This window comes from Leopardus geoffroyi, chromosome B3 (genome assembly GCF_018350155.1).
Source record: "Leopardus geoffroyi isolate Oge1 chromosome B3, O.geoffroyi_Oge1_pat1.0, whole genome shotgun sequence".
In the NCBI taxonomy this organism is placed as follows: Eukaryota; Metazoa; Chordata; class Mammalia; order Carnivora; family Felidae; genus Leopardus; species Leopardus geoffroyi.
Window position 1 is genome coordinate 5,940,829 of NC_059337.1, and position 27,751 is coordinate 5,968,579.

At 44.3% G+C, this 27,751-nt stretch overlaps 1 protein-coding gene across 3 annotated transcripts in view; it reads left to right on the forward strand.

Moving 5' to 3' along the window:
* Positions 1 to 27,751, forward strand: part of AP3S2 (adaptor related protein complex 3 subunit sigma 2) — a 59,567-nt gene that overhangs the window by 19,151 nt on the left and 12,665 nt on the right. For 2 of the 3 annotated variants that reach the window (XR_006705449.1, XM_045452350.1), the window contains exon 4: positions 5,035 to 5,106. The exons of the other annotated variant lie outside the window; for it this stretch is intronic. Coding sequence is in view for 1 of the 2 variants with exons in the window: in XM_045452350.1 (XP_045308306.1) it covers positions 5,035 to 5,106 (72 nt within the window). In the remaining variant the exon portion in view is untranslated. The remainder of the gene's footprint in view (positions 1 to 5,034; positions 5,107 to 27,751) is intronic. 3 annotated transcript variants of the gene reach the window in all.

Sequence of the window (27,751 nt, forward strand, 5' to 3'; positions counted from 1 at the left end):
GAGACGTACACTAGGAGTCTGGCTTAAACTTTTGCTGACTTTTCTTGGTTGTTCTGTTTTCTTCTTTCTGTCTTGATGTTTCCTCCTGTGCTGCTCCGGCTTCTACCCGTGTCTTGGTCCTCAGCAGGAGCTAGATCTGATCTGCAGTGTTCTTCCCTGCTTCCGGATCATGGTTCTTCCTCTCTGACTTCTCTTTCTGTTCCTGGATCAAGATATTTTCACTCCCCACTTCTATGATGATGCCTTTAATGACCTTAGATCTTGAGTGACTTCTGCCTCTTGATGACCTTCTTCTTTCTTTGCATTTGTATCTGTCCTCACCATTTTCATATGAATTTAGTCACTCCCTTCCTCTTTGAGAAGAATGGTCTTTGTCATTATGTTCCTCACATCTGTGTTTCTTAGAGGATTTTTTTTTTTTTTTTTTTTTTTTAGTTTCACGTCTTACTATTTTGCTGTCCGAGTCTGCCGCATCTTCGGTTTCTTCATGCGTTAGCCTACCCTTTGCTTCGGCTCTGGCTCCTGCACTTTCTTCTTACGTTATCTGACTTTTATTTTCTTTCCCTCTTGATCATGATCTTGAATGATGATATTTTGAGGTTCTAGGAGAAACAGATACATCTGACTCCTCTTTTTTGATCTTTATCTGGGGATATCTTTCCTGGAGCTATTCGATCTCATTCCATGTTACTAGCCTGTGTGAGAACCCCATTGTTATGGACTAAGTTGTGTCCCCCCCAGGTTTATATGTTGAGGCCCTAACCCTCCGTGTGACTATATTTCGAAATGGTGCTTTTACAGACATTATGGTTAGATGAGATCATAAGGGTGAGGCTCTGACCCCAAACAGTTGGCATTGTTCTTAGAAGAAGAGGAAGAGACACCTTCCATGTGCACCAAGGAAAGTCCCTTCAGAGACACAGTGAGACGGTGGCTCTTTGTGAGCCAGGAGGGGAGCCCTCATCGGGAACCAGTCCTGCCAGACCTTGATCTGGGACTCTGGCCTCTAACACTGAGAAAATAAATTTCTCTTTAAGCCACACAGCCTGTGGTGTTTTGTTATGGCAGCCCCAGGCGACTAATACGCCAATCTTCATGTCATTAACCCTCTTTAATAAAAACGGCATCCGAGAAATATGGTCTGTCTTTGTCCTGGGCATCCTACTCCAGAGTCCCGGCTGCTGGGGCAGCACTTATGACAATAGCAGCCACCCAGAAGCTTCCCATAGACTGACTAAATCCGCTCCCGTGAGAGACGTGAGTGGCACAAACGGAACCTGCCATTGCTTTTTTTAGTTTGCTTTTTACATTTAGTTCTGTAAAACCTGTAAGGTACTCTTATGTCTGTACTGAGACAGGTCACTACCTTTAATTTCCCCCCGAAGGACAGCCGTGTCTCCTGGCACTGTTAACTAGTGCATGTTTTCCCCACCAATTTAAAATACCACGTTTGTCAAAAATTGTGTATTCTTGACATGAGAGGCCCCATGCACGATGAAGGGTCCCCACACCTTGCAGGGCAGGGAAGAGGAGCGCGCATGGGTAATAGAGGCAGAGGGAGAGGGAGAGGATTTGGTGGTGCCAACCCCTAGAGGCCGCGTGAACGCGGTGCCGGTTGTAGGAGCTCGTCTTGGAGGCAGGCTGGCCACAGCAGGGGGCAGGGACGCTCACAGACTGCTGTGGCTTTTATGGTTTTGGTCTTCCTAGAACATCTAAAAATATTACACACAAAATCAACTTTTTACTCTAATTTTCTCAAACTTCAAAACCCAGAGTGCCCAGGACGTGTCCCCATGCTTCACTGGATTTCTCAACAGTGGCTTTGTAGCGCAGCTTGTCTGAAATTCTTGGAGTTTAGAATTCAAGACCATGGTAGATTTTATCATGATTTGCTTTTGAACTTGGTCTGTTGGAGTTCACAGAAAGTGGAAAACTCTTGTTAGAGAATTCATTTTTGTTCAGAATTGGATAGAATTCTAGAGGCAGCATTGTTCAGCATTAAGTCAAAAGCCCACCTTTGCTTTTTATAGAAGGTGTTACTTTATTTAAGAGATAGATATGATGCATTTTAATCTACCTTTATCTTAGTTTATAGCAGATTTTGTATGAATTTTAGCTTCTTAACAAATTTCCAAAACTAGATTATGCCTTTGACAATAATGAAAATTATTTACCACTTCTTGGGGAGAAGGATGTATTTTCTTATACACTGGTATATGTTTCAGTATTTTATATTCTGTCCCATTTTTTAAATGTTTATTTTTGAGAGAGAGAGAGCGAGCATGAGCAGGTGAGGGACAGAGAGAGAGGGAGACCGAAGATCTGAAGCCGGCCCCATGCTGTCTGTACAGAGCCCAATATGGCGCTCGAACCCTCAAATCCTGAGATCATGACCTGAGCCAAAGTCAGGGACTTAGCCAACTGAGCCACCCAGATGCCCCTATATTCTGTCCCATTGATCCATACTTTTGTTTCTACCTTAGTTTTATACTATTTTAATGACCAAAGTTTTGCAGTGAATTTTTTAAATTGTATTTATTTTGAGAGAGAGAGAGAGAGAATGAGAACAAGTGGGGGAGGGTCAGAGAAAAGGAGAGACAGAATCCCAAGCAGGCTCTGCACTACTAGTGCAGAGCCCGATGCGGGGCTTGAACTCATGAACTGTTGAGATTATGACCTGAGTCAAGATCAAGAGTAAGATTAACTGACTGTGCCACCCAGGTGCCCCTGCAGTGAATTTTGATACCTAGTAGGACTAGTCATTCCTTATCATGGTTGTTTTTCTAAACATCTTGGCAGCGTATTTTCACATTTTATTTTCTGTTAAGAACTTGAGACTTTGTTTCATTTTTTTTTTTTTAAGTCCTCCTGAGACCTTCCATGCTTCCAAGTTCATTTTTTTCCTTGAAAACTAAGGCCGTATATATATATATATATATATATATATATATATATATATATATAATATATATATATATATATACACACACATACATACATACATACACACACACAGGGACAGGAGAGGAAACACTAGCAAGAAACTTCTCGAAAGGAGCAAAGAATATGGATGTTTGGTAGTTGACTTGGCAAGTCCAAGGACGCCACACCCTGGGCCAGCAGTAGGAGCTGATGGGCAAACTGCTACATGCTGCGGGTGCCTCATCCGGCCCAGAGCGGGCAGCATCGTGCTGGGTGTAGTGTGGAGGGGGCAGGAAAAGCTGTCTGAGAACAGTCAGATCCCTGAGTCCCTCCTTTCCCAGCTCCAGTTTTCCGGTTTGGGGGCCACCAGAGAGTTGCTGGCGCAAGTCAGGGTGGTGAAATGAATGTGTGCCTTGTGAATGTTGTATGCTAACGTCCTAGCCCTTTCCCGCCACTCAGCTCCCGAGTTTCAGGTAGCCAGTCTCACAGCCTTTAGGCTGGAGATTGTCACATTTCTCTGGGAAATCTGATCAATCTAAGGGGACAGAATAAGAAAGCCTAAGTGGATGAAGGGGAGGATCCCCAACAAATAGCTATGTTTGCAGAACTGCCAGTCGGCCTTTTATTCTTAGGAATAAAAAAACAAAGGTAATCAGTGATCTGAGGAAAGCCTCTAACATGGAAGATAGAGACTAAAACCGACAAACTCTGAAAGGCAACGTAAAGTAAATAGAGCCCATACAAAGAAAGGAAAACAGTAAAATGAGCAAACCCCGGTCTTGAAGCCACAGGGAAATCAAACAAATAAAAACAGGCTGCTAAATCAACAAGAAACACAGAACAAAATGATCTCTTAGAAATTAAAGATCTGAGCGAAAACTGGAAGAGAAAAGATAAGAGCATAAGGAGGTCCAGCACCTCAGGAGAAGCAGCCCCAAAAAGCAAGATTAGGAACATGGAACATGGAATTCTCAGCCAAATTACTTGATACAATTTTCCCAACCTGAAGGTCTTGAGTTGCTGGATTGTAAGGGCTCACTGAGTGCCTAGCACCTGGTTAGAAAACACGCCCTAATTCAAGAATGTTATCCTTGCTGGGAAATATTCAGCCTCTGATAAAAATGTAGTGCCGTTACGAAATTAGCATACGTGTTTTTTGGCACACATGTATGCATTTCTGTTGGGGATGTACCTAGGGTAGAATTGCTGCTCTAATAGATAATGATGTCAAGTAGTTATCCAAAGTGGTTAGAAACAGGATTTCCATTTATGTCACTCTATGCCCCGTCAGAAGCTGAAAATCACTCAAATGTCCCACCTGTAGGAGATGGATGAATATTTCTATGCGGTACTCTATGGCAGCGAATATGAGCAACGAATTTCATGACACACAGCAACGTGGAGGAGCTCCCCAGCACTGTTGAATGAGAGAAGTCAGACAGAGTACTTGTTGTGTGACGCCATCTGTGTAAGTTCAAAGACAGGAGTCAGGATGGCGGCTACCTTTAGAGGGGCGTGAAAGGCGCCGTAGAGCTGGTGATAGTCCACGCGGTATCCGGATGGTGGTCGGTTACGTGATATGTTCATTCTGAAAGTTCACTAAGCCGTACTCTTCTCATCAGTACCCTTTCCTGTTATATTAAGAAGTTAAAAACCTAAAGTTGTGAGCTTGTTAATAATTCGTGGAAAGGCGTTTTGAAGTTAATGTTCACTGAAATGAGCGGGACAGACCTATAGCAACACCGAAATAAGGAAATTTTGTTGTGGGTACAGGTGGAGGCTTGGGGAAAGGACACAGTACTGCAAGTAGTTGGTATTTCAGTTTGTTATTTTTCTATGTAAAGTAGCATCTTCTAAAGGGGGAAAGAAAGCCCCACGTGTTTGCTGGTCATATTGCCGTACTGAAAACGAGATTGACCTGGTCTAGACTGTGCCCTCTTAATTGGGATAGTAGGATGATTGCCTAATGCTGGTAGTTGTTTTGTTTATTCTGAAATTCATCATAAGGTAAATGGTATCACGACTGCCCCCCTTTACTTTCAAATGTGACATTGACGAAGATGTGAATATGTTCTGATTTATTTTCTTTTTCTGTTTCTCCTTGTTTCCTAGGTTTTTGTGGAGACCTTGGATAAGTGTTTTGAAAATGTTTGTGAGTTGGATTTGATCTTCCATATGGATAAGGTACCTTCTCTCCCTGAGCAGGGTTGCTAGAAAACTATCCATCTCTACACCTTCCTGTTCTTCCTTGTGGCTTTTTACTCTGGGAGTAGTCCCAGAACATGTTTCATTTAATAACTTGAGTTTAATAATTTGGGGGGTATTTTGCTAAGATCTGCTATTAGTTTTAACGCACAGGTGATTATTACCGGGCCTATGTCATTGTCCATCTTGACCTGGACAGCCTTCTTGGTATAGGGCAGTGATGTCACGGTGATGACTGGCTGATGGCCACACCAAAGGTGCGAGAAATTGCTTTGTGTGGCTTGTGAAATGAGTTCCCTAGGCATAATCCAGTGACGCAGTGAAGCTTTGGAAGAATCATGACACAGGGTCTTTGACCTAGCTAGCAGAGTTTGTAATTTTCCCCAAGAGTAATAGAGTGACTCAGACATCAGTAACACAGTTTGAGGTCAGGTGATACTCTCAGTAGGGAAGCTGACTGTCAGGCAGAATTGAAGTACAAAGTACATGTTCTCAGACTTGTGCTGCCAGCATAATTTTGACATGGTCTGTGTCCTCATGTGCCGAATTCAAGGTGAGAGGTAGCCAGCAAGGGGATAGGAACTGCCACATTTGTTTTATCCAGCGGGGCTCATGCCGTACCCAGTGCCGTTCACCTGGCGTATCTTAGTTGTGCTTGATCCTGCTTTCCTTCAGCGGGTTGTTGTCACTGTGATTCATGGCCCTTGGAGAGAGGGAATGATTTGTTATAAGACAGCTACTCAGTGCTAAGCCGTGATCCTTTATGAATTTATTTTTATCACAACGAAGTAGTTGTTTTCAGATCCCTCATCGCCGGCCTTGCCATCTGGAGGCCTTTCGTGTCATTTTCCAGTAGGATCCTCAGTCTCTGTTCACTCTCCCGAGATTGTCGGATGACACTTTCCAGACAGATGTGGTGAGTGCATTCTTAAGGTTGGATGCTGGAACGGAGTGAAGTTTTCTCTCTCAACATCTGGCTTGGCTCCACAGCTCCAGGGGAAGCCTGGTACAAGAGAGTCACAGAACCCCACTCTTGCTGTAGATCCTTGACTCGGTGCTCCCTGATAGGCTCACGAGGGCCCCGGAGCTCATTGGTGCTTTGGATGTGGTCACTCTCCCTTTTCATATGAAAGAATCTTAGACATTTCAGAGACCTCTCAGCCGCCTCTTTGCAAGCGTTTATAGAGTTGCTTTAAGCTTGTCAGTTGTTAAAGGTGCCGCTATGTTGTAATTTCTCTTAAGGAGAACCACAGTTCAAATCCATCTCCCATCTATACCAGTGGGTGTGGCTTTCAAAGGAAATCAAAAGTCATAAAAATGTTGTTCTTTCTCCTATGTCTTATCTTCAGATAGGTTCCATAAAGTAATTTGCTGTGCTGCAGATTTCTTTTATAGTTGATAAAACTGTCTATTTTTAGTTGTTCACCTGACATCAGGAAATTGCTATCCCTGTTTCCTGAGATTTTGGAAAGTGCTGATGCAAGGGGTCAGCATCTCCCCTCCTCCCTTGAAGAGTGTCTGAAGGTGTCTTCCCGCAGGTGACTTTCTTGTAGTGAGGTTTCAGGCTTGTCTTTGCCCTCAGGTAGAGCAGCTGCTAATTCAAGTTTATCTTCTGCATATAGGTGGAAATGGTCTTTTTACTCAAGTAGGCAAAGGACCTTGAACTCCATCCTTCGGAACTGAAGAAGTTTCTCTCTGCCTTAAGTCTCTTCACCTCTTCACCTCTTCACCCCTTCTTCCTGCCTTAAAGGAAAGTGTGTTTCATTCCATATGTAGAGCCACATCCACTTCCTGTCTCTACCCAGCATACACCATGATCTCAGTGTCCCCTCCTCTTTGAGGGGCCTTGATTTGTTTCTTCCCCTGTAATTCCAGTCTCACAGAGCACGGCTCTTCCCGCGTTGTAACTGTGGTCTCATCTCCACACACTTGCCCGAAAGGTAAACGTCTTGAGTGCGTGACTTACGCCCAGCCTCCCATTTCTACTTCATCTTTTCCCTTTCTGGAGCCCTGGGGCCTGCTTTTCACTCTTACCCAAAATTCACTGGTGATTTCCTGCTCTCATTTGCCATTATCACCTTCTGTCGTGTTCGTGCAGCATTTGAGGCTGTGGATCCTTCCATGGTGCACTGCTGTCTTAATCCTTTTCCACCTTTGTTTCTGTTACATAGAACCTTTCTGGCTTCTCTCTTACTCTCTTCCCACCTTCTGTCACTAACTTAGGTTTGTCATCTCTTCCCTCGCCCTTCTCACTCTCCTGTTTGGATCCTAGATTGTATCCACTTTTCAGTGTAAATTATCATCTGTCTGGGTAATTCCCAAACTTGTCATTCCTAATCCAGTGTGGCCTGAGTCCTGTCCCTGTCTTTCCCGCTACCAGATGGCACCTCTTCCTCAATTCATTCCAGCCGCTTCTTCCCCAGAGCCAGATGCGGCACGTGTCTCCCGAAAGCCGTTTCCTCTTCCAGCCTCCCTTTCCCAGTGCTGCCTCCATCCTCTGTCAAATACACTCAAAACCTCTCCTCCCTCTTCTTTGCCACCAGTAGCCAGTCGGTCACTAAAACCTGTTGCTTCTTGCTGTAGACTTCTTATATCTGTTCTCACCAGTTACTCACATTTGGCCCACTTGTCTTTATATCTCTCTCTAGACGTACAGACTTTTCTTCTTGACCCATCCTGACTTCTCATCCCTAAGTACTTCAGCAGGTATCTCCTCAGAACAAGGAAATTGTCTTATGTAACCCGTTGTGCATAGTTCTCTAATTAACATAATTAATTGGGCCGCCTGGGTGGCTCAGTTGGTTGAGTGTCCAACTCTTGATTTCAGCTCAGGTCACAATCTCACGGTTCGTGAGTTCAAACCCTGTGTCGGGCTTTGCGCTGTCAGCACGGAGCCTGCTTGGGATTCTTTCTCTCCCTGTTCTCTCTCTGCCCCTGTCCTGCTCGTGCTTCCCCCCTCAAAATAAATAAACATTAAAAAAAGTAATTAACTACAATGTAATTAACATATTTAAAATTTAACACTAATAAGTACTATTATTCAGTATACAGTTCATATTTAAATTCTTCACTTGTCCCACTTAACATCCTTTATATTTTTCAGTCAGATTCTGACTGTAGGTCAAGTGCTATCTTTAAGTTATAGTGCCTCTTGATGTCAGTTATGCCTGACAAGTTTTCTAACCTTATTTCCTCTTCTTTCTTATTGATCCTGCACCCTGGAATTATATATTTTTTCCTAAACCACCCTTTAGACTAACTGCTCCCTTGAGCATAGACCATTTGTGGTCACCTTGACCTCCTAACCAGGCATTCACGGCTGTCCACAGTTGTCCCTTTTCTATCTTAGTCTTCCTTACCAGCACTTCTTGCGGGATACCCCTGCTGCAGCAGACTGGACCAGTCTTAGTCACGTTGTAATTCCTGCTCAGAGCCTCGGCCCGAATTGCCTTTCACATCTTTTTGTAACTGAATCCAGCCTGTCATTCAGGCTCAGCTCGAATCCTACCACCCTAGTAAACTTGACCTCATCACCTTGGCCCATCATGATCTCTGTGGGCCATTTATAGTGTTGTTTATGGCATTATGCGCCTTGGTTTATGTAAGTTTGTGCGTGTTCCCTACTTGATTAGACCGTCCTTATCTTTGTGTTTGTCCTTGTCTCCCTCACTGAACCCAGCGTGGTACCTGTTGCTGAGTGAGGTGGTCTTCACGTGAGCATCACCAAAGAGTTCCTAGGTAACTAGACTCGTGAGGCTGCTCATGCTTTAAACTGCCGCAGGCTGGGTGAAGTCTGATTTCACAGTCTCTGGGGGTAGTCTTCAATCCAGACCGTGCCATATGGAGCTTATCTTGCCAGGGGCGATTGGTTCCCTGTGGCATTCGGAGACCCCCAGCCCCAGCTCGGTGTCACGATTGAGTTAGGTATCGATGTTCATTGCGGTGAATTGAGTTTTGCTCAAAGAAAGCCATGTGGGCAGCCTAACGTTTTGATCTGCCAGTGCCTCACCACCGAAGCTGGATTGGGCTCTCAGTTGGGGCGCTCAGCGTTTGGTCATCAGAGTCACAATTCAGTGGCTATATCAAGGGAATTATCCATCCTTTTTATAGATTTCAGTTTGTAACGGGCAGTCTCAGCACAGTTGCAACATATGCTTTGGGGCGGGTCTGAGGCCAAGAAACCTCATAGTGTGGAATTTATAACTCTCTGCTAAGTATAGGCTGCTGCCATGGGAAAATGCTGAGGGCTGAAAATTGGAATGAACTGGTGAGCCCAACATGAAAGGATCATAAATGTATTAATGGACAGTGCTTATTAAATGGCCCTTCTGAGGACAGAGCTGTGATAACAGAGCTCGTTAAGGCCCTCCACACCCTAGTGACGTTAAGGCCCTCCACACCCTAGTGACGTTAAGGCCCTCCACACCCTAGTGACACTGAAGCTGGTCTCCTGATTGCTGGTCCCCAGGAACGCAAGAAAGAGTAAGGGACACATATTTTGTGTGTTTTTAGTGATGAAGGAGTTGCGGTTTGGGCACAGAAGAAGAAGACATTCTGTTTGAGTTTTAGTGCTTGAGAACATGCCAGTTGGCGTGCTGACCATGCCTGGCTACCTGTTTTCTTTCTGGATATGCCCAAGAGAGAAGAGGGGGGAGTCTAGGCCAGCCTTTTGTTTCATCGTATCCTGAGCCCTTCTCTGCTGATGCTTGATTAGAATTTTGTGGCAGAATATTTTTCAGAAGCGCAATATCTTATCCTTTCAGAACGACGGACAGACTAGCAGTAATGATTTTTAAAATCTTTAACTTGACTATACTTTGTTTAAAACAAAGAAAGAAAAGCTAAGACTGCGCCAAACTACACTTAACATCTGCTGCAGTACACATTCTCACTTTCTTTACCCGAACTTGCACTGCCTTGGTGCGTGGTCTCATTGTCTGCCGCTTGAAATTACAGAGAGCCTTCTTCCTCTGTTTAATCATTCCTTATTAATGGTTAAGGGCATTTAGGAGGACAGTGTACACAAAACAGCAAAATCTGACCTTTAGAAGTATCTGTTTGTTATCCTGCCTTTTCAATAAAACCTAGTGTTTGTCAAGATTGTAGTCAGTAGCAAAGCTTATGACTAATTATATTACTTGGATATGTTACGGATAAAACAAATTGTGTATCGCTTTGATTGTTGATTTGTAGGTGCCCTGAAAGGTTAGAACTGAGGCTCCATCCTACTGTTCTTGCTGTTATCCTTGATGATGCAGGAGAGGATTGGACTACTCTTAAGATAAAACCCAGAATTTCTTGATCCCTAGTTGAGAGCCCTTTGCCAGGCTTGACGTTTGGATCCATCTAGGTAGAGGAGGTAATATAGAACCCCCAAATTCTAGTAGCTTCCGTAGCAACAGGGTTTATCTCTCATTCGTGCCATGTGATCACTGTGGTGTCTCTGTTCACTGTAGTCACTTGGGTGTTCAGGCTGATGAAACCCTCCTCGACGTGTACCTCCACCTGGGCACTTGTGTCTTGGCTCTTAAAGCGCCACACCCCACTGTGCTCCCACTTCATTGGTCACAGCAAGTCACATGCCTACACCTAAGTGGCTGGGGGGGGAGTGCATTCCTACCATGTGCTCAGGATTAGGGGGAGCCTGAAATTGTTTTCAGAATTACTGATGACCACCACATTTTTTTCATTTATTTATTTATTTGGTTATTTATTTTAAGATTTTATTTTTACATAATCTCTACACCCAGCATGGGACTCCAGCTCATAACCCTGAGATCATGAGTCACACGCTCTCCTGACTGAGCCAGACAGACACCCCTTTTCATTTATCTTTAAGAGGAAAAGCTGACATTTGCTTCAGGTTCGCTTTACAGGCAGGAACTTAGAAATTTCAGTGTCAGAAAAACAGAGGAATGCTTGCGTAAGAAGGAAGCATGGTTGAATCTTGGAAAAAGACCTCTCGTGTAGCAGCCTTTCAGTTTCTACTAGAATTTATGACATTTTGGGGTACCTGGGTGGCTCAGTCGGTGAAGTGACTGACTTCGGCTCAAGTCATGACCTCACGGTTTGTGAGTTTGAGCCCCACATTGGACTCTGTGCTGTTGGCATGGAGCCCTTTTCAGATCCTCTGTACTCCTCTCTCTCTGCCCCTCCCCTGCTCGTTCTTAAAAGAAAAGAAAAGAAAAAAGAAAAGAAAAGAAGGAAGGAAGGAAGGAAGGAAGGAAGGAAGGAAGGAAGGAAAGAAAGAACGAAAGAAGAAAAGAAAGAAGGAAAGAAAGAAAGAAAGAGAAAGAAAGAAAGGGAGAAAGAGAGAGAGAGAGAGAAAGAAAGAAAGAAAGAAAGAAAGAAAGAGAGAAAGAAAGAGGGAGAAAGAGAGAGAGAGAGAGAAAGAAAGAAAGAAAGAAAGAAAGGGAAAGACAGACAGACATTTATATCCCATACTTCTCACATGAAGTCAAGGTGACTAAGAAGTTAAAATTCCTTAACAGAATAAATTGTTTCCATTATCTGGGAAACAGGTATGTTCTTCCTTACAGAGACTTTCCACAAATCATCTCTCCTTACCTGGGCTCTGGGACCAAAAGTACTAATGTCTGTTGAGATTTTTTTTGGTCTTTTTTTCCCTCCAATGATTATCAGACAAATAATAAATGTTTATTAATAAGAAGGACACTGTATTAGATATGGAGATACAAAGACGGAAAAGACAAAAGCCCTACCTTCAAGAAGCTCATAGTCCCAGCTGGAAGGATGGGTCACATGCAAACATTCCTGGGCCTTGGAGTAAGCCACATTTTTGGAAAAGATGCCATAAGTTGAGTCTAATTTCTCAGTAGGCATGGTATTATATAAGGGAGCTCTCATCTTGCCCTATTCATAGAAGTGGTCACAGGCACTGCATTTAGTCACACATATGTAGTATATCTGCATATTGTACATTTTAAAACTAAGGTGTATATAAATTATTGATCTAGAATAATATAGTACCGAATTGCAACTTCTTTTATTTAATGATATGTGATCAGAGGTGGAGAAAGAAGAGTGAGGCTTTGAAGAAATGGCTGTTTCTGAGGCTCGGCTCTGAAACGGAGGTGGGCGGGATAGATGGTAGCCCATCTGTGCTTTAGGCTGATCGTCCGGGGTTCTCGGTGTGGGAACAGGTTACACAGCCCAGTGAGTGCAGTGACCTGTGACCTGTGCTGACTTGTAATGACATGAATGAGGCCGGGCGAGTTGCACAGGTGTGATGGCCCAGAGTCAAATAATTGGGGGAAAACACCAGCAATTTGAGGTAGACAATCATGGCTAGCGGAGAGGAGCAGTGAAGGCAGTATAAAGTCAAGAGCAGCCATCAAGGGAAGGGAAATTAATGTCGATTGGCAGCTGCCAAGTGCCGGGCACTGTGGTGGGTACCTCACGCCCAGTAACCTTTCCTAAAGGAGGTGGTAATAGCCCCATATGACAGATCAGCAAGCCAAGGCTCAGGCCGAAATGCCTGAAACGTTAAAAACCCACGGTCTTTGCACTGAATCTCAGAATCTGAGAATTTTAAAGCATGAATAATATGATAGATAAGATAGGTAGAAATTTATAGAATTTGTCCATTTCTGTTTTCCAGAACCAGACTTCTAGGAGACAGAGCAGTGTAGGTAGTGAAGGTAAGGTGAAGGGTGGGGAGGAACGTGTGAACATTAGGGGGGACTTGGAACCATGCGTAAACTCATCTCGAGCTAGAGAGGGTCTGCCATTGGAGGCATTATTGACATTTTGGGTAGTGCAGTTTTTCATTGAATTGCTGGTATTTAGCACCCCTGACTACCCTCTACCACATGCCAGCGGGGCCCCTGCCTGGTGCATGTGCAAACGCCCTGCAGGGTGGGAGCAAAGTTCACAGGAATTAATGGCACCCAGGCTGTGGAGAGCCCTGTCCTCTTTGGTGCTGGGTCCAGTGAGCATTTCCCGGTGCCCTTCTCCCCAAGCAGTTTCCATACCTCTTCACTCTTAAAGTACTCTTTGTTCCTCGTTCCCGTGGCATCCATTCACCTGGTCTTTTATCCACCTTTCTGGCCATTCCGTCTGGCCTTTTGGGCTTCTTACCTGTTGTTTAAGCCCCCCCTCTCTTTTCTTTTAGACGCTCTCTTCTTAGGAAGTCTCACACAGTCGGGGCGCCTGAGTGACTCAGTCGATGAGGCGTCTGGCTCTTGGTTTTGGCTCAGGTCATGATCTCACGGTTTGCGAGTTCGTGCCCTCCGTTGGGCTCTGTGCTGACAGTGCGGAGCCTGCTTGACTCTCTCACTCCCTCTCTCTTTGCCCCTCCCCTGCTCGCACTCTCTTTCTTAAAATAAATAAATTTTAAAAGAAGAAAAAAAGGAAGTCCCACACAGTCATCTGTCTGCTCGTAATTTCTGAATTACCAAACACACTTCAGTTTGAACTCAGTTGTATCCGAAACCGAATCTCATTTGTATCCCAAACCCTGCCTCTCCAAACTGACGATTCTGACTCACCCTTCAAAGAAGTTAGTCTTTGAAACCTTTCTGACATTCCTTTCTCCACCCGTAGACTGAAATAGGTATATTTGTCTTGTGCCCCCCAGTGCCCCTCAGCTACTTTTGCCACTGCCTTTAACACAGTGGGTTGTGGGTTTTTGGAGTTTTTTTGGTGTTTTTTGTTTTTGTTTTTTTGTTTGTTTGTTTTTTTGCTTATGTACCCGGTTAAGAGCACAGACTCTACGGCCTATGTAGTTGGGCTTGAATCCTGGTTCTGCCACATAGGAATTGTATGACTTGTGCCTTAGGAACTTACATGTGGACAGGGAATCGTGATAGCACCTAGCTCATATGGTGGTTGTGAGCATTAAATACCTGGAAAATGCTTGGAATAGGGCCTGTACATAGTAAGTATTTCATTCTTCTGTTTGTTTGCCACTTGCACACCCAATAATATTATTAAGGTAGGGATCAGACTTTCTTGTTGACCACTGTGGATCTGGTTGTAACACAATACTTGGCACAGACTGACTACTCAGTTATTTTTGAATTCGTTTATTCATCCACTCTTCTAGGTGCTTGGGAAACAAAAAAGTTCTGTCTTCACGAACCTTGTACCTAGTAAGGGGAAACAAAATGTACATCAGGTGATGATGAATGCAGGCAAGAAAATAAAGCTGGCTAAGGGTTGGGGAGATATGGCTTGATACTTTATGTAGGGTGGTTAGGGAGGAAGGCATCTCTGATAAGATGGCATGTGAGCAAAAACCTGAAAGAAATAAGGGAAGGGAGAAAGATGTGGCTTTCTGGATAAGAACATTCTAGGTAGATAGAATAGCAAGTACAAAGACCTGGAGGCCAATATGGCTGGATGGAAGTGTGGAATGTGGGAGGTACAGTTGATCCTTAAACAGCACAGTTTTGAACTGTGTGAGTCCACTTATATGCAAGGTGTTTTGTTTTTTAATAAATACAGTACCATACTATAAGTGTATTTTCCTTATGATTTTCTTTTTCTTTTTTTTTTAAGTTTATTTATTTATTTTGAGAGAAAGTAGCAAGTAGGGGAGGGGCAGAGAGAGAGAGAGAGAGAGGGAGAGAGAGAATCCTGCATGCTTTGCACTATCAGCACTGAGCCTGACATAGGGCTTGATCTCATGAGCCATGAGATCATGAGGTGAGATCATGACCTGAGCTGAAGTCGGGAGTTGGACGCTTAACCAGTTGAGCCACCCAGGCTCACCCAGCCACCCAGGGATCTCTCCTTACGATTTTCTTAATGCTTTCTTTTTCTAGCTTACTTTTCATAAGAATACAGTATAGAGTACATGTAACATACAAAATGTGTTTTACTCGACCGTTTATATTATCGATGAAGCTTCCAGTGAACAGTAGGAGTTGAGTTTGAGGAAAGTCAAAAGTTCCATGCAGATTTTCGACTGTGCAGGGGTACAGGGCAGGGTGGTCAGTGCCCTAAGTCCCAAATCATTGAAGGGTCATCTGTAATAGAAGTTGAGATAGGGGTGGGGAAGAGGTTCAGATAGGTCCTTATAGATCACTGTTACAGAAGAAATTAGTAAGAGTTACTGCCTCTGGGGAGGGGAACTAGGTAAGTGTAGGGACTAACTTTTGAGAAATGTTATACAGAAAAAGATGAATATGTGATTTCACTCATGTGGAATTTAAGAAACAAACCGGATGAACATAGGGGAAGGGGAGAAAATAAAAAGAGGGAGGTAGACAAACTATAAGAGATTCTTAAATCAGAGAACAAATTGAGGGTTGCTGGAGGGGTGCTGGGTGGGGGGATGGGCTAAATGGTTGATGGACATTAAGGAGGGCACTTGTTGGGATGAGCACTGGATGTTATATGTAAGTAATGAATCGCTAAATTCTGTTCCTGAAACCATTATTACACTACATGTTAACTAACCAATTTAAATGAAATTTTTAAAAAATAATAACAGGGGCGCCTGGGTGGCTCAGTCGGTTCAGCGTCCGACTTCGGCTCAGGTCACGATCTCGCCGTCCGTGAGTTCGAGCCCCGCGTCGGGCTCTGTGCTGACAGCTCAGAGCCTGGAGCCTGCTTCGGATTCTGTGTTTCCCTCTCTCTCTCTGCCCCTCCCCTGTTCATGCTCTGTCTCTCTCTGTCTCAAAAACAAATAAAACATTAAAAAAAAAAAATTTTTTTTTTAAATAATAATAATAAACGAGAAAAGAAATGTTATATACCATGTACCTACATTGCCTGCCTGTCATCCTGGGTCTTTAGGCCCACTGCACCGAAGGGTACAGGCAGTTCTGTCTCTACACAGCTTTATTGCCTAGCACGGTAAACATTAAGTGCTCTCTGCTGTTCTAAGGCAAAGTCTGAGCTTAAAGCCAGATAAATTGATAGATGGTCTGCAAATTAGCCCCTTCACTCTAACCTGGGAACTATGATTAATGGCCAGAGCACACGTGGGGAGGGCCAAGGGAGTGGTGTGCAGAGTTAGGGTAATGGCCCAGAGTGTGCCTTAGGGTACATTTATGAGTCTGAAAGCAGATGGGTCTGTGAGCTTGGGAAAAACAATACATTTAATTCTCAGTCGTTGTGAAATCTTTGTGGCCTTATCTGTTTATGAGCTCCAGAGTTAAGGTTCGCATTCTGTGGAGAACAAATGTGGAACCTGTTTGTGACGTCAGCCAGGTCTGTACCCTGGTACCCTGAGACATTTTCAACAGCTATGGCAGAGGCATGCTTGGGCCCACCCCCGCTGGTTTAAGTACTGAGACCGCTGAAGAACACAGTCATCCTGTCAAAGCCAGGAGCTGAGCACTTGCCTTTTGTTGGCCCAGTCATGACACAAGTGCGGCCATTTAGATTTTCAGAATCCACATACCTGAATTCACCCTGTACATATCATGTGTAATGCTGGTTATGGAAGCCTCTGGAAGGTTCTCTGCCGACTGGGCCTGACCCCTTGGGCCTTAAGACTGCTGTTGCTTTTCCTGCCTACCGAGTGAGAATGATGGGTCTACCCCCCACATCTCAGCCCCCGGGCACCCCTCTGCCTTTTCCTGTATGCGCGCCCCCTTGAGCACGCGTATGCTCTGATCTAGGTGGGCGACACATCTGCATTTCATTCTGACCTAGCTCAAGGCTGTTTCCTGGAATGTGTGACCCCACTTCACCTGGGTGACCTGCCACCACGCCAGTCCATTCATTTTCTCCCCTTGGGTCCACCCCTTTCCCACCTGCCCTTCACTCGCTAACCTCTGCACCTGATGTCTTCTCAACTTCCCCAGCCTGCCATCGACATCAGCTTTCTTCAAGGCCTGCAGTCTCAGGGATGTGGGCTTTACCTTTGAGCCCTAAGGGTTCACCAGCTGGTGTCAGCTCTTCTTCGAGTATTTTCTTCAGGTCTGCTTCTCCCTTCCCTCCCCTCCCCTCCCTTCCCCGCCCCTCCCCTCCCCTGAATCCACGTAACTAACATATCAGCGCTAGGCGGCTACAGCAGCTGTATCTTGCCTTTTCCCAGCCTCCCTCACTGGTCCCATCTTCCATAGAAAACATTGCTCCCATTTCCCCTTTAGTCAACATTCTTCCCTTTTGCTTCCAAAGATCTCTGGATCGTGGACCTTCATGGCCCTTAGACTTTCTCTGCTTTGGGATACCAACCCCACAGGCCCATCAGATGCATCCTCCAGACATACTGTGCCTGGGCCCACACCACTCCCCTTCACCCCCAGCACCCCCGCCCCCGTCCCCCTGTCAAGGTTCCCAGACCTCCAGGCCCAGCCCAAGTCTTACATTCGGTGAAATTTTCTCTGAAGTCCAGTGTTGTGGTTCTCCAAGTTATTTGTCTTGCTCTTGCTCTAAAGTTTTTAGTCCTAATTGTTTCCACTATATTGAAAACTGTTGGAATAGTGTCAGTTTGTAATGTTTTGTTGGTTTTCTGAGCAGCACAGGGCACTCAAATATAGCTGATTGGTTGACATGTAATAAATGTGTATCCTAATTCTGCACGTGTGGTTTTTTAAAAATTTCCAAAGTACTTTTCAGATATAACATCTGATTATTAGCACACATAGAGACCTCTTCTTATGAATGAGATTTTAATTAGACCTTGACTTTTAAGGTGTATGACCTGTGCATGCTCACGAGTTTGAAAGTGAGACTCACTCAACTTTGCCGTTGCTCCCTTGGCAGATGGGTAACCTTTTCATGGGCGCACGAGAAGCCTTGTGTTCCTTGAGTGCGGTTCTGTCTAAAGTGGCTTTGTAGACTTCTGGATTCCAGTTGTGTGGCTTAGGCCACCCTCTTGAAGACTCTTCAAGTCTCCAAGACTCTTGTGCCTCACTGTCTTCAGTTGTAAAACGAGGGTGATCCCATATTTCATTGATTCTTAGACTCCCATTTGGGGTAATATTTGTGATTTTAACATCTCAGGTCAAGAGTTGTCTCACATCACTGGCATTTCATAGTTTAATTGGCAACATTTTTCTCTTCTAGTGGTACATAAAATAACGGTGTGTTTTATAATCAGTGGAGTCTTGGCCTTGATGATATAAAGTAACATCCGCCATTCGTGGTTATTTTGAGGACTGGAGTTAGTAATTGCCTAGCTCAATAAATGGTGACCTTGTCTTTATTTTTACTTTTTCCCCACTGTTCTCTGCCTCCAGCATTACTCCCTTAAATCCATCCTTTACACACCTCCCTAATGACATTAAAAATGTGTTTTGACTGTTCGCTTCCCTTGTTTGAATTATTCAGTGGCTCTATATCCTATACAGCAGTGATTCTTAAAGAAAAGGAGGACACGCCTCACTCCCCTGCTGTCCTCAGAGCCCGCATGAATGCTAAAATGCGTGATTGAGGAAGCGTGTCATACAAATGAATTCTCGAGAGTGTAGAAGGAGCTGTGGGGACCACTGCCAAATGGCTGGCGCCGAGGCCCCTTCAGGTTGTTGACAAGGACCTCTGACATCTGTCCCACCCTGCGTTACTAGCCTCACCTCTTGCCATTTTCTGCCTTGAACTTTGTGCTGAAGCAATACTGAGCTATTGATTTATGGGGTATTATGGCTTTATCCGTTTTTGAGCCAGCATGTAAAGAGCCAGAGAGGGTGGAGCGGGGTCCATGGCCCTCTCGCGACCAGTGCTGTAGAAGGGACGGGAACTTGCAGATGTACCTCATCTCCTTGGAAACAGGTTTGTGGATCCAAGCAGGGCATTGGGATTTTTTTTTCTTGATGGTCAGATAAATCGTGCTTCCCTTACCTGACTGCCTGCCAATTGGTCAGATCAGGAAGAGTGATAGAATCCCAGGTAGAGGGCAGGGATTTTTTTCTTTGTTCCTTCAGCGGGCATAGGTAGGACCAGGTGATGGAAATGGTTCCAAGCACACTGCAGCTCAAAAAAACTAAGAAGGTTCTGACGGTTCCGTCTGCTCCACAGTAGACTGGGCGGCTTAAGAACAGCAGCGAGCTCTCTCTCCACTTAGGTGAAGGATCTGTTCTGTCTCAAGAGCTGAAGAATAAATTCTTGCATCAGGAAGGAGGTTGGACAAGGTGACTTTGATTATAATTACTCCATTAACTAGTATTCATCAAGTGCTTACTTACATTTCAGGCACACAGTAGCCAGGTGCTTTAAATATAACGTCTCATTTCCTGCGTTACCTTATTTTGTCTTTAGAATAGGCCTGTCAAGTGAGAACTCTAGTTCTCCCCATTTTGCAGATGAAAAAACTGAGTTTAGAGGTAGAAAAGCTCTGTTTCTCTAAGGTCACACGATCCTAGTAAGCAGAGACAGAATTCGGACCCTGGATTTGCTGACTGCAGAGCACACACTCCCCCCACACTGCCCTCAGTGTCCTCTTCTGAGCTAGCGCCCTCAGTGTGGAAAGAGATGTATCTGGGTCATGTTTTGTTAGCAGATAACCAGTCAGAGAGAGGATAAAATTCAAGCGGACAAGGCCCGGACCGTTTTCTTTACCGAGTACCGTGCTTCGCAGATGGGACCAGTATTGCAGAATACGGGAAATAGGCAGGAAATGAAGGAGAATGAAACAGACGAGTAAGAAAAAGTCCTACTGGGACATCTTTTTAAAATCTATGTCACAGAGCACTCTGACTCATAATAGGAATTCTTTGGAAATTAAAAAAAGGGGAAGAAGGAATAACATGCAGCGAGTCTGCTTTGCCGCAAAGAGTGTGAAACATGCAGCCAGCGCGCGCAGAATCCTTTTCTTCAAGAGCTGTCGGCAGGGCTCGGAGGGTAGTTCGTGAGTTGTTAGCTTTGTGCCACATTCCCTCTGCCCAGATGCCTTCTCCTCCGTTTACTGGTTCAAGACCCAGCCTCCTCCAAACTGCCACAGCATTTTGTACTTGGGTCATAGGACTTTCACAGTCTTCCTTGAATCAGTAGTTAATTTTGTACATGTTTTATCTTCCTTATTGGATTCTAAGCCCTTTGAGGACAGGGTTCACATCTTATCTTCATTTCCTTCTTCCAGCTCTTACCATTCTGTGATGTTAAGCATATTTGAAAACAGATGTTGTCACAGGTCACATTCTTCTGGTGAAAATGAGTGACTGCCTTGAACCTTAAGCAGCATCTTGTATATAGTGGATACGGTGGGCTCACACACACATATTTAGCTTATATGGATTCAACTCTCACCATATGGAAAAAAGAGGATGACAATTCTCTTTTATTTTTATTTTTTATTTTTGTTGTTATTTTTTTAAGAGAGAACAAATGGGGGAGAGGGTCAGAGGGAGAGAGAGACTCTTAAGCAGGCTCCGTGCTCAGCACAGAGCCCAATATGGGACTCGATCCCACAACCCTGGGATCGTGACCTGAGCCGAAATCAAGAGTCGGACGCTCACCTGACTGAGCCACCCAGGCGCCCCTAAAGATTCTAAGTACAGAATGATTCCACCCACAATTCGACTCCGTCTGTTTATGGCTGGCATGAGTGTGAGTTGGGAGACTTGAATCGGCTCTTTGCCTCTGTTCCTATGTACCTGTCATGTGCCTCTCACCATCTTATGGTGCTCGGAGTGATTTAATGCTTAAAGATACATTACAGAGTTTCCATCTGTGTGGTTCCTAAACAAGCCAGCCATTTCAGCTAGTGCTAACCGTGCTAACTGGTTTAAAAAAAAAAAAAAAAAAAAAAAAGGCAGCAGCTCCATTGGCAGAGGAGGACTGTATAGGAACTTGGGGCTATGTATATTTCCCGTCTCTTCTGGTGACTTTAGAACTTAAACTTCTGTAAGATGAGATTCCACTAGATTCATTCATTTTTCATGGAAAGAATGTATGGTCATGTGAGTGTAAAAAAGAAAGAAAATCAAGGGCAGGGGATTAAGGTTTGTGAGGTTACATGACACGACATCTGGAGAAAATCGTGCAAATGTCCTGCCTCGGTCTGAAGTTTAAGGAAGGTCATAAAAGTAGTTCAGGAGACACCTATAGCAAGGAAAAGAGAAAAACAACTTTACAAAGCAGGTTATTTCTTTGCCTGCTTTCTTTCTTTTTTTTTTTTTTTTTTAATGTTTGTTTATTTTTGAGAGAGAGAGACAGAGCAGGAACCAGAGAGGGGCAGAGAGAGAGAGAGGGAGACACGGAATCCTAAGTAGGCTCCAGGCTCTGAACTGTCAGCACAGAGCCCAACTCGGGGTTTGAACTCACAAACGGAACTGTGAGGTCATGACTTGAGCAGAAGTCGGACACTCAACCAACTGAGCCACCCGGGTGCCTCTGCTTTCTTCTTTTCTTTGTTTTTGTTTTTGTTTTGTTTTTTTTTCAACGTTTATTTTATTTTTGGGACAGAGAGAGACAGAGCATGAACGGGGGAGGGGCAGCGAGAGAGGGAGACACAGAATCAGAAACAGGCTCCAGGCTCTGAGCCATCAGCCCAGAGCCTGACGTGGGGCTCGAACTCAGGGACCGCAAGATCGTGACCTGGCTGAAGTCGGACGCTTAACCGACTGTGCCACCCAGGCGCCCCTTCTTTGTTTTTTTAAGAGAGAGCGTGTGAGCGGGGGCGGGGGCAGAGGAAGAGAGAGAGAATCCTAAGCAGGTTCCCCGCTCAGTATGGAGCTTGACGTAGGGCTAGATCCCACAACTCTGGAGTCATGATCTGAGCCAAAATCAAGAGTTGGTCACTCAACTGACTAAGCCACCCACGTGTCTCCGCCTGCTTTCTTTTACTTTAGCAGAGCTGCTTGGGACCAGACAACCCTGTCCCCAAGGGCATCTCAGCGTCATAGTGCATTCAATATGGATGTTAACAAGCAGCACAGAAAAAGCTAAATTATGTTCACGATGTTCTGTTTTAGAAATCATAGAAATGAGTAGTACACACTTTTTCCCCTTCTTACCGTTCTGTAGCCAGTTTATTTTTAACCTCATACGGCATCAGCATTTTTGTAACGTAATATTCCTCTACATCATAATTTCTTTGGCAGTGCAGATACTTTGGAATAACAAAATAACGCTCATTCCTCCGTACTATCCCTTGTATGATGGCTGTCATTTATCTCACTTATCTCACGAGCACATACATACACACAAGCATACATCATGAACCACATGTTGCTTTTTTTTGTTTTTTGCCTTGCCCTTATCTTTTTATTCTAGCCAGATACATCAATCTACAAATTCCAAATTTGGAAGTTAGTTTTCTCATCCCTGGAAACAATATAAAACCTAGAGCTCCTAGTCTTGTGTTACTCATTCTGAGTCAGTTTTTCTGGGAAATCATCTGATCTGTTCAGTATCTTTTCACCATGTAAAATCAAGTTACATGTGTTTTCTATTAATCGTTGAGTATATTTTCTCCATTTCTGTTTCTGGCATACCAGTTTATGCATGTGTTGTATTGCTCTCTTTTTATTTTTTTACTTTCTTGACCCCCTGTCACACATATCTCCCACCCCCTACTCCGTCATCCCCCCTCCCCCTGCCTCTGACAAACACTCTCTGTTCTATTAATGAGTTTGTTTGTTTGTTTGTTTGTTTGTTTATTCGGTGCTTCCATGTACAAGAGAGATCATATAGCACTTGTCTTTCTCTTTCTGACATTTCATTTAGTATAAGGCCCTCAGGATCCATCCATGTTTTTACAAATGCCAAGATTTCCTTCTGTGCTGTTGAGTAATATTCCACTGTGTATCTGTATTCCACATTTCTTTATCCGTTCATACATGGATGGACACATTGTTTCCATGTCTCGGCTATTGTAAGTAATGTTGCAGTGAACAGAGAGTACATATATCTTTTTGAGTTCATGTTTTCATTTTCTTCCAATAAATATCCAGAAGTGGAATTACTGGGTCGTCGTTTTGTTTTTAATTTTTTGAGGAACCTCCATACAGTTTTCCATAGTGGCTGCATTCCCATTTGCATTCCCACCAACAGGGCACAAGGGTTCATTTCTGCCCACATCCTCATCAGCACTCGTTCGTTCTTGTCTTTTTGATTCTTGCCGTTCTGACAGGTGTGAGATGATATCCCATTGTGGTTTTGATTTGCAATTCCCTGAGCATCTTTTTGTGTGTGTGTTGGCCATTGGTATGTCTTTGGGAAAATGTCTATTCAGATCTTCTGTACTTGTGAAGGTTTCCATTAAAATAGTTTAATGGTGATTTAAGGTTTGACTATTTCTTGCATTGTTTTGTCTCTCTCACCGGAAAGCCAGCTTCCCGATGGATCCAGGTCTGCCCAGTACTCTGTGTGGTCCGTAGTATTCATTCCAGGTACACCTACACAGGTACTCACCTGACAGTTGTTCAGTCTGATTACCATGGGTTCGTTCGTAGGCAGGGAAGGTGAAAGGTAAACCACGGAGATGAGGACAGGCACTCCTGGCAGGTCTCAAAACACTGATAGAACATTGGACTTTGGAATGAAAGTAGGGATAAGGGAGAAGAAGGCGTATGTACCAGGTTTCTGGGAGGTGTTTTTATATGCTCTTCCCCTTCACATTCCTTTCTAAAATTGGCCATGTGAGAACTAGAGACTGACTCTCGGCCACGATGATCCTTTCCCCCTGTCAGTGCTGAGTCCACTTAGAGTCTCCTTCCTTTGGCCTGTCAAGAGCCACTACCCTCCAGCATGGGCGATGAGGTAACGCAGACCTCATCCTACCAAGAATTTCTTCCCTCCCTTCCCTCTGGAGGTCTTTCCTAGCAATTAAGGAAACCAGCCAAGCCAAGAAGAGGTTGAAAAAGTTATCAGCACTTAGCTTTTTTCTTTTTCCTTTTCTTGTCTTTTTTTTTTAAAGTAATCTCTGCACTCAATGTGGGGCTCAAACTCGCAACCCCGAGATCAAGAGCCACATGCTCTTTTGACTGAGCCAGCCAGGCACCCCAGCACTTAGCTTTCAATATAGTAAGGTGTGTATCTTATCAGTGATTCTTTCTTAAAACTTGAGTGTTGCAATACTGGTATCCTCTTGTACCGGTACAAGCACCGTGACCGTGTTTATTTTGTATTTAATTAGTGTTTTACTGTCTTCTGTGGTACCACTTGTTTTTAGAAAGATAAGAAAATACGGAAAGGTAGTGGGGATGGATCCCTTGCCTTTTGTGATCCAACAGGCTTTTGTCGTCCAGTGCAAAAATCTGGGAGGGATTGATCTAGTCTAGAGGCTTCTACGGATGTGATCAGCTTGGAGTGTGGTGTACCTTCGTGTGCCACTAGTGTCTCAGAAGATCTTTACCTACCGTCTGCCCGAGGAGTTCTGCTGGATAGGTTCCTGCCATCCCAAGATGGAACTGAATTTTACTAAAGAAGCAGTGTTGGGGTACCTGGGTGGCTCAGTCTGTTGAGTGTCCAACTCTCGGTTTTGGCTCAGGTCATGATCTCGCGGTTCATGGATTCGAGCCCCGAGTCGGGCTCGGTGCTGATGGTGCCACAGAGCCTGCTTGGGATTCTCTCTCTCCCTCTTTCTCTGCCCTCTCCCGCTTGCCCTGGCTCTCTTTCTCTCTCTTGAAATAGATAAATAAACTTAAAAAAAAAAAAAAAAAAAGAAGAGTAGTATATTAAAAAAAAAAGAAGCAGCAATATTATTCATGGTAGATACAGATGCAGGGGTGCTCAGTGGTACCACATTCTAGGTACCATTATGGATTTTTTTTTAACGTTTATTTATTTTTGAGAGAGACAGAGAGCGTGAGTAGGGGAGGGGCAGAGAGAGGGAGACACACATTCCAAAGCAGGCTCCAGGCTCTGAGCTGTCAGCACAGAGCCTGATGCGGGGCTCGAACCTACGAACCATGAGATCATGACCTGAGCTGAAGTCGGACGCTTAACTGACTGAGCCACCCAGGCACCCCGGTAGCATTATGAATTAAAGTCAGCTTTAGCTGTGGGCTGCTAGCATGAGAACCTTCCTTATTGTATCTATAGAAAAATAATCATAAGTTTCATACTTAAATTTATGGAATACGGCCAGTTTAAGGTCTAGCGACTGTGTGTTTTTACTAGGGGAAAAAGTAATGTCTTGTTTGTTATCTTCAGGCTCCAGATCAGTTTGGTTTTAGCGATAGTCTCCGTTGACCTGGGCTTGGATTCAGAACTTTGTTAACCTCAGTGAGAAACATAACCAAGACCAGTACTCTTGAAGATCCTGGAATCCTCTGTCCTTGGATAGGGTTGTCGAAACCGATTTGCCTCCCTCCCCAGCAATTCCAGAGCTGCGTCCTAAGGAGCATCTCTGTCCTTGAAGTGACACTTTTGTGTTCCCTCTTCGACTCCCAATCCTGACACGAAACTAGCAAGTTTATTGTAACCCACCCTTATCCGTAGAGGTTAACTCTGTGTCCTGGGCAGTAGCACTAGTTTCTTGGTGCCAGGATGGGAAGCCAGGCCTGCGTGTGTGTCCTCGGAATCAGAGCTTTTGAACTAGACGAGCTGCTCTCGTCCATTCAGCTGGCCTTAGGAAGGTTGAGCTGTTACCAAGCACCGTGCTTGGCACTGGAGACCCAGAGGTGAGTGTGACATAGATCTGTCCTCAAGGAAAATCACGGTCGGACAAGTAAAACATACGACAGCACACCACATGAAGGACCTCAGTAGAAGTGCCTACAGGCCGCAGTACTCTGTCTCAGAAGAGGGGGATTGTCTTAGCCTTTCTTGAGCTTACTTGCCCCTGGCTGTGGGCATTCACCTCCAATTCTGGAAGAATGTCTCTGATTTTTTACAGAACTTAACAGGATCAGCGTAAAGAACGGTAGAAGGTAATCAGGGTTAGGATTGGATCTCAGCAGCATCGGCAGCAGTGCAAGCCCTTGTTCCAGTTTGAGAAAGGCTTTCTTTTCCTTCAGGGAGTCCCAGCAGGTTCGACAGTCATCAAACCCTCCTCTGATGCCCCCCGGTGTCATTTTCCCCTTTCTGTGCATCTTCACAGTGCAACTGCTGGCCAGGCCTTTGTTGGCCCAGGACCTCTGACTCCGGCTCTCCAGAACAGGAGAGTCACGCTTTCTCGGAGTCCCCGGGCTTTACCTAAGCACTGTTGAGTCCTCAGCATGCACCAGATATGTTCTTCCTGTTTCACCTATTAAACTGGGTCACGGAAAAGCTTCCGGGGGAGCCTTACGAGCCGCAAACTTGTAGGTCCCCATCCCGATCAGGACACTCGTTACTTTTTATTTATTTTATTTTATTTTGTTACTTTATTTATGGGAGGACGCAAGTGGGGGAGGGGTAGAGAGAGGGGGACAGAGGATCCGAAGCAAGCTGTGCACTGACAGGCTGACAGCAGCAAGCCCAATGTGGCACTCGAACTCATGGCCTGAGCCGAAGTTGGACACTCAAGTGGACTGAGCCACCCAGGCGCCCCAAGATACTCATTATTACCTCTAGGGAATGAGATGGGGATGAGATGGGGAAGGTCTCAGTTAACTTATATTGATAGAAAAGAACAGTTAGGCCCAGTTAGATGCCCAGAGGATCCAGTTATAGAAGCAGGTATCTTCAGGGGAGGGGGGACAATGTGCCATCTTCCTAGAAGAGAAACATGAAAGGAAGACAGCTGTCCAGATGTGTCAGGAGCATAGTATGGAGGCTTGATAGCAGGTTAGATTGCCTTCAGAGGAACAGGCGTTATTCTGGTGTTTACCGTCTATTCTTGAACAACGCAGGGTTGGGGGCACTGACCCCCAGCGTAAGAGTCCACATACAACTTTTGATTCCCCCCAGAAACTTAACTACTAATAGCCTTCTGTTGACAGAAGCCTTACCAGTAACATAAACAGCTGATTAAAGCATATTTTGTATGTTATGTGTATTCTATACTGTATTATTCAAATAAAACAAGCCACAGGAGAGAAAGTGCTCTTAAAATCATAAGGAAAGGGGCATCTGGGTAGCTCACTCGGTTGAGCATCTGAACAGCCCGCTTCAGATCCTCTGTCCCCCTCTCTCTCTGCCCCTTCCCTGCTCACTCACACATACACTGTCTCTCAAAAATAAATAAACATTTTTAAAACTAAAAATAATTTTAAAAATCATAAGGAAGAGAAAATACATTTGTAGTACTGGACTGTATTTATCAAAAAAAATCTGTATATAAGTGGACCCACATAGCTCAAACCCGTGGTGTTGAAGGGTCAACTGTATTTTATTTTTTGATTGTTTTGAGAGATTTTAAGAGAAAATTTTAAATAAGACAGAAATATAAACACCAACCTTTGGCTCACTAAAGTGTGGCCATAAGTTTATGTCTCTTTGATCTTGTAATATATGTTTCTACCCAGCATTTTACCTGTTAAGATTTCAGATTTGTCACCCAGAGTATTTTCTCTGTTGCCTCCCCGTTACATCAAGTTGACCTATTGGTTTATTGGGGTTATCTTAATCTTTATGGTCAGATGAAACTCTTCCTGGATGTAATTATTCTTAGATCAGCTTACCGTTGGATTTGCCGAGAACTAAGAAGTCAGTAGTGTTTTTGTTTCGATTCTCTTACTGGTACTTCTGAATGAATCTTGCTATTGTCGTCGTTTTAGATGGTTGCCGAAATAGAAAGCTATGAATTATCAAGGAATTATAATTACATCAAGTATGTAATTACTTGATAATGCATGTTTGTTCAGTGCACATGATGTTAGGCTGGGTTAGGACTCTTGAG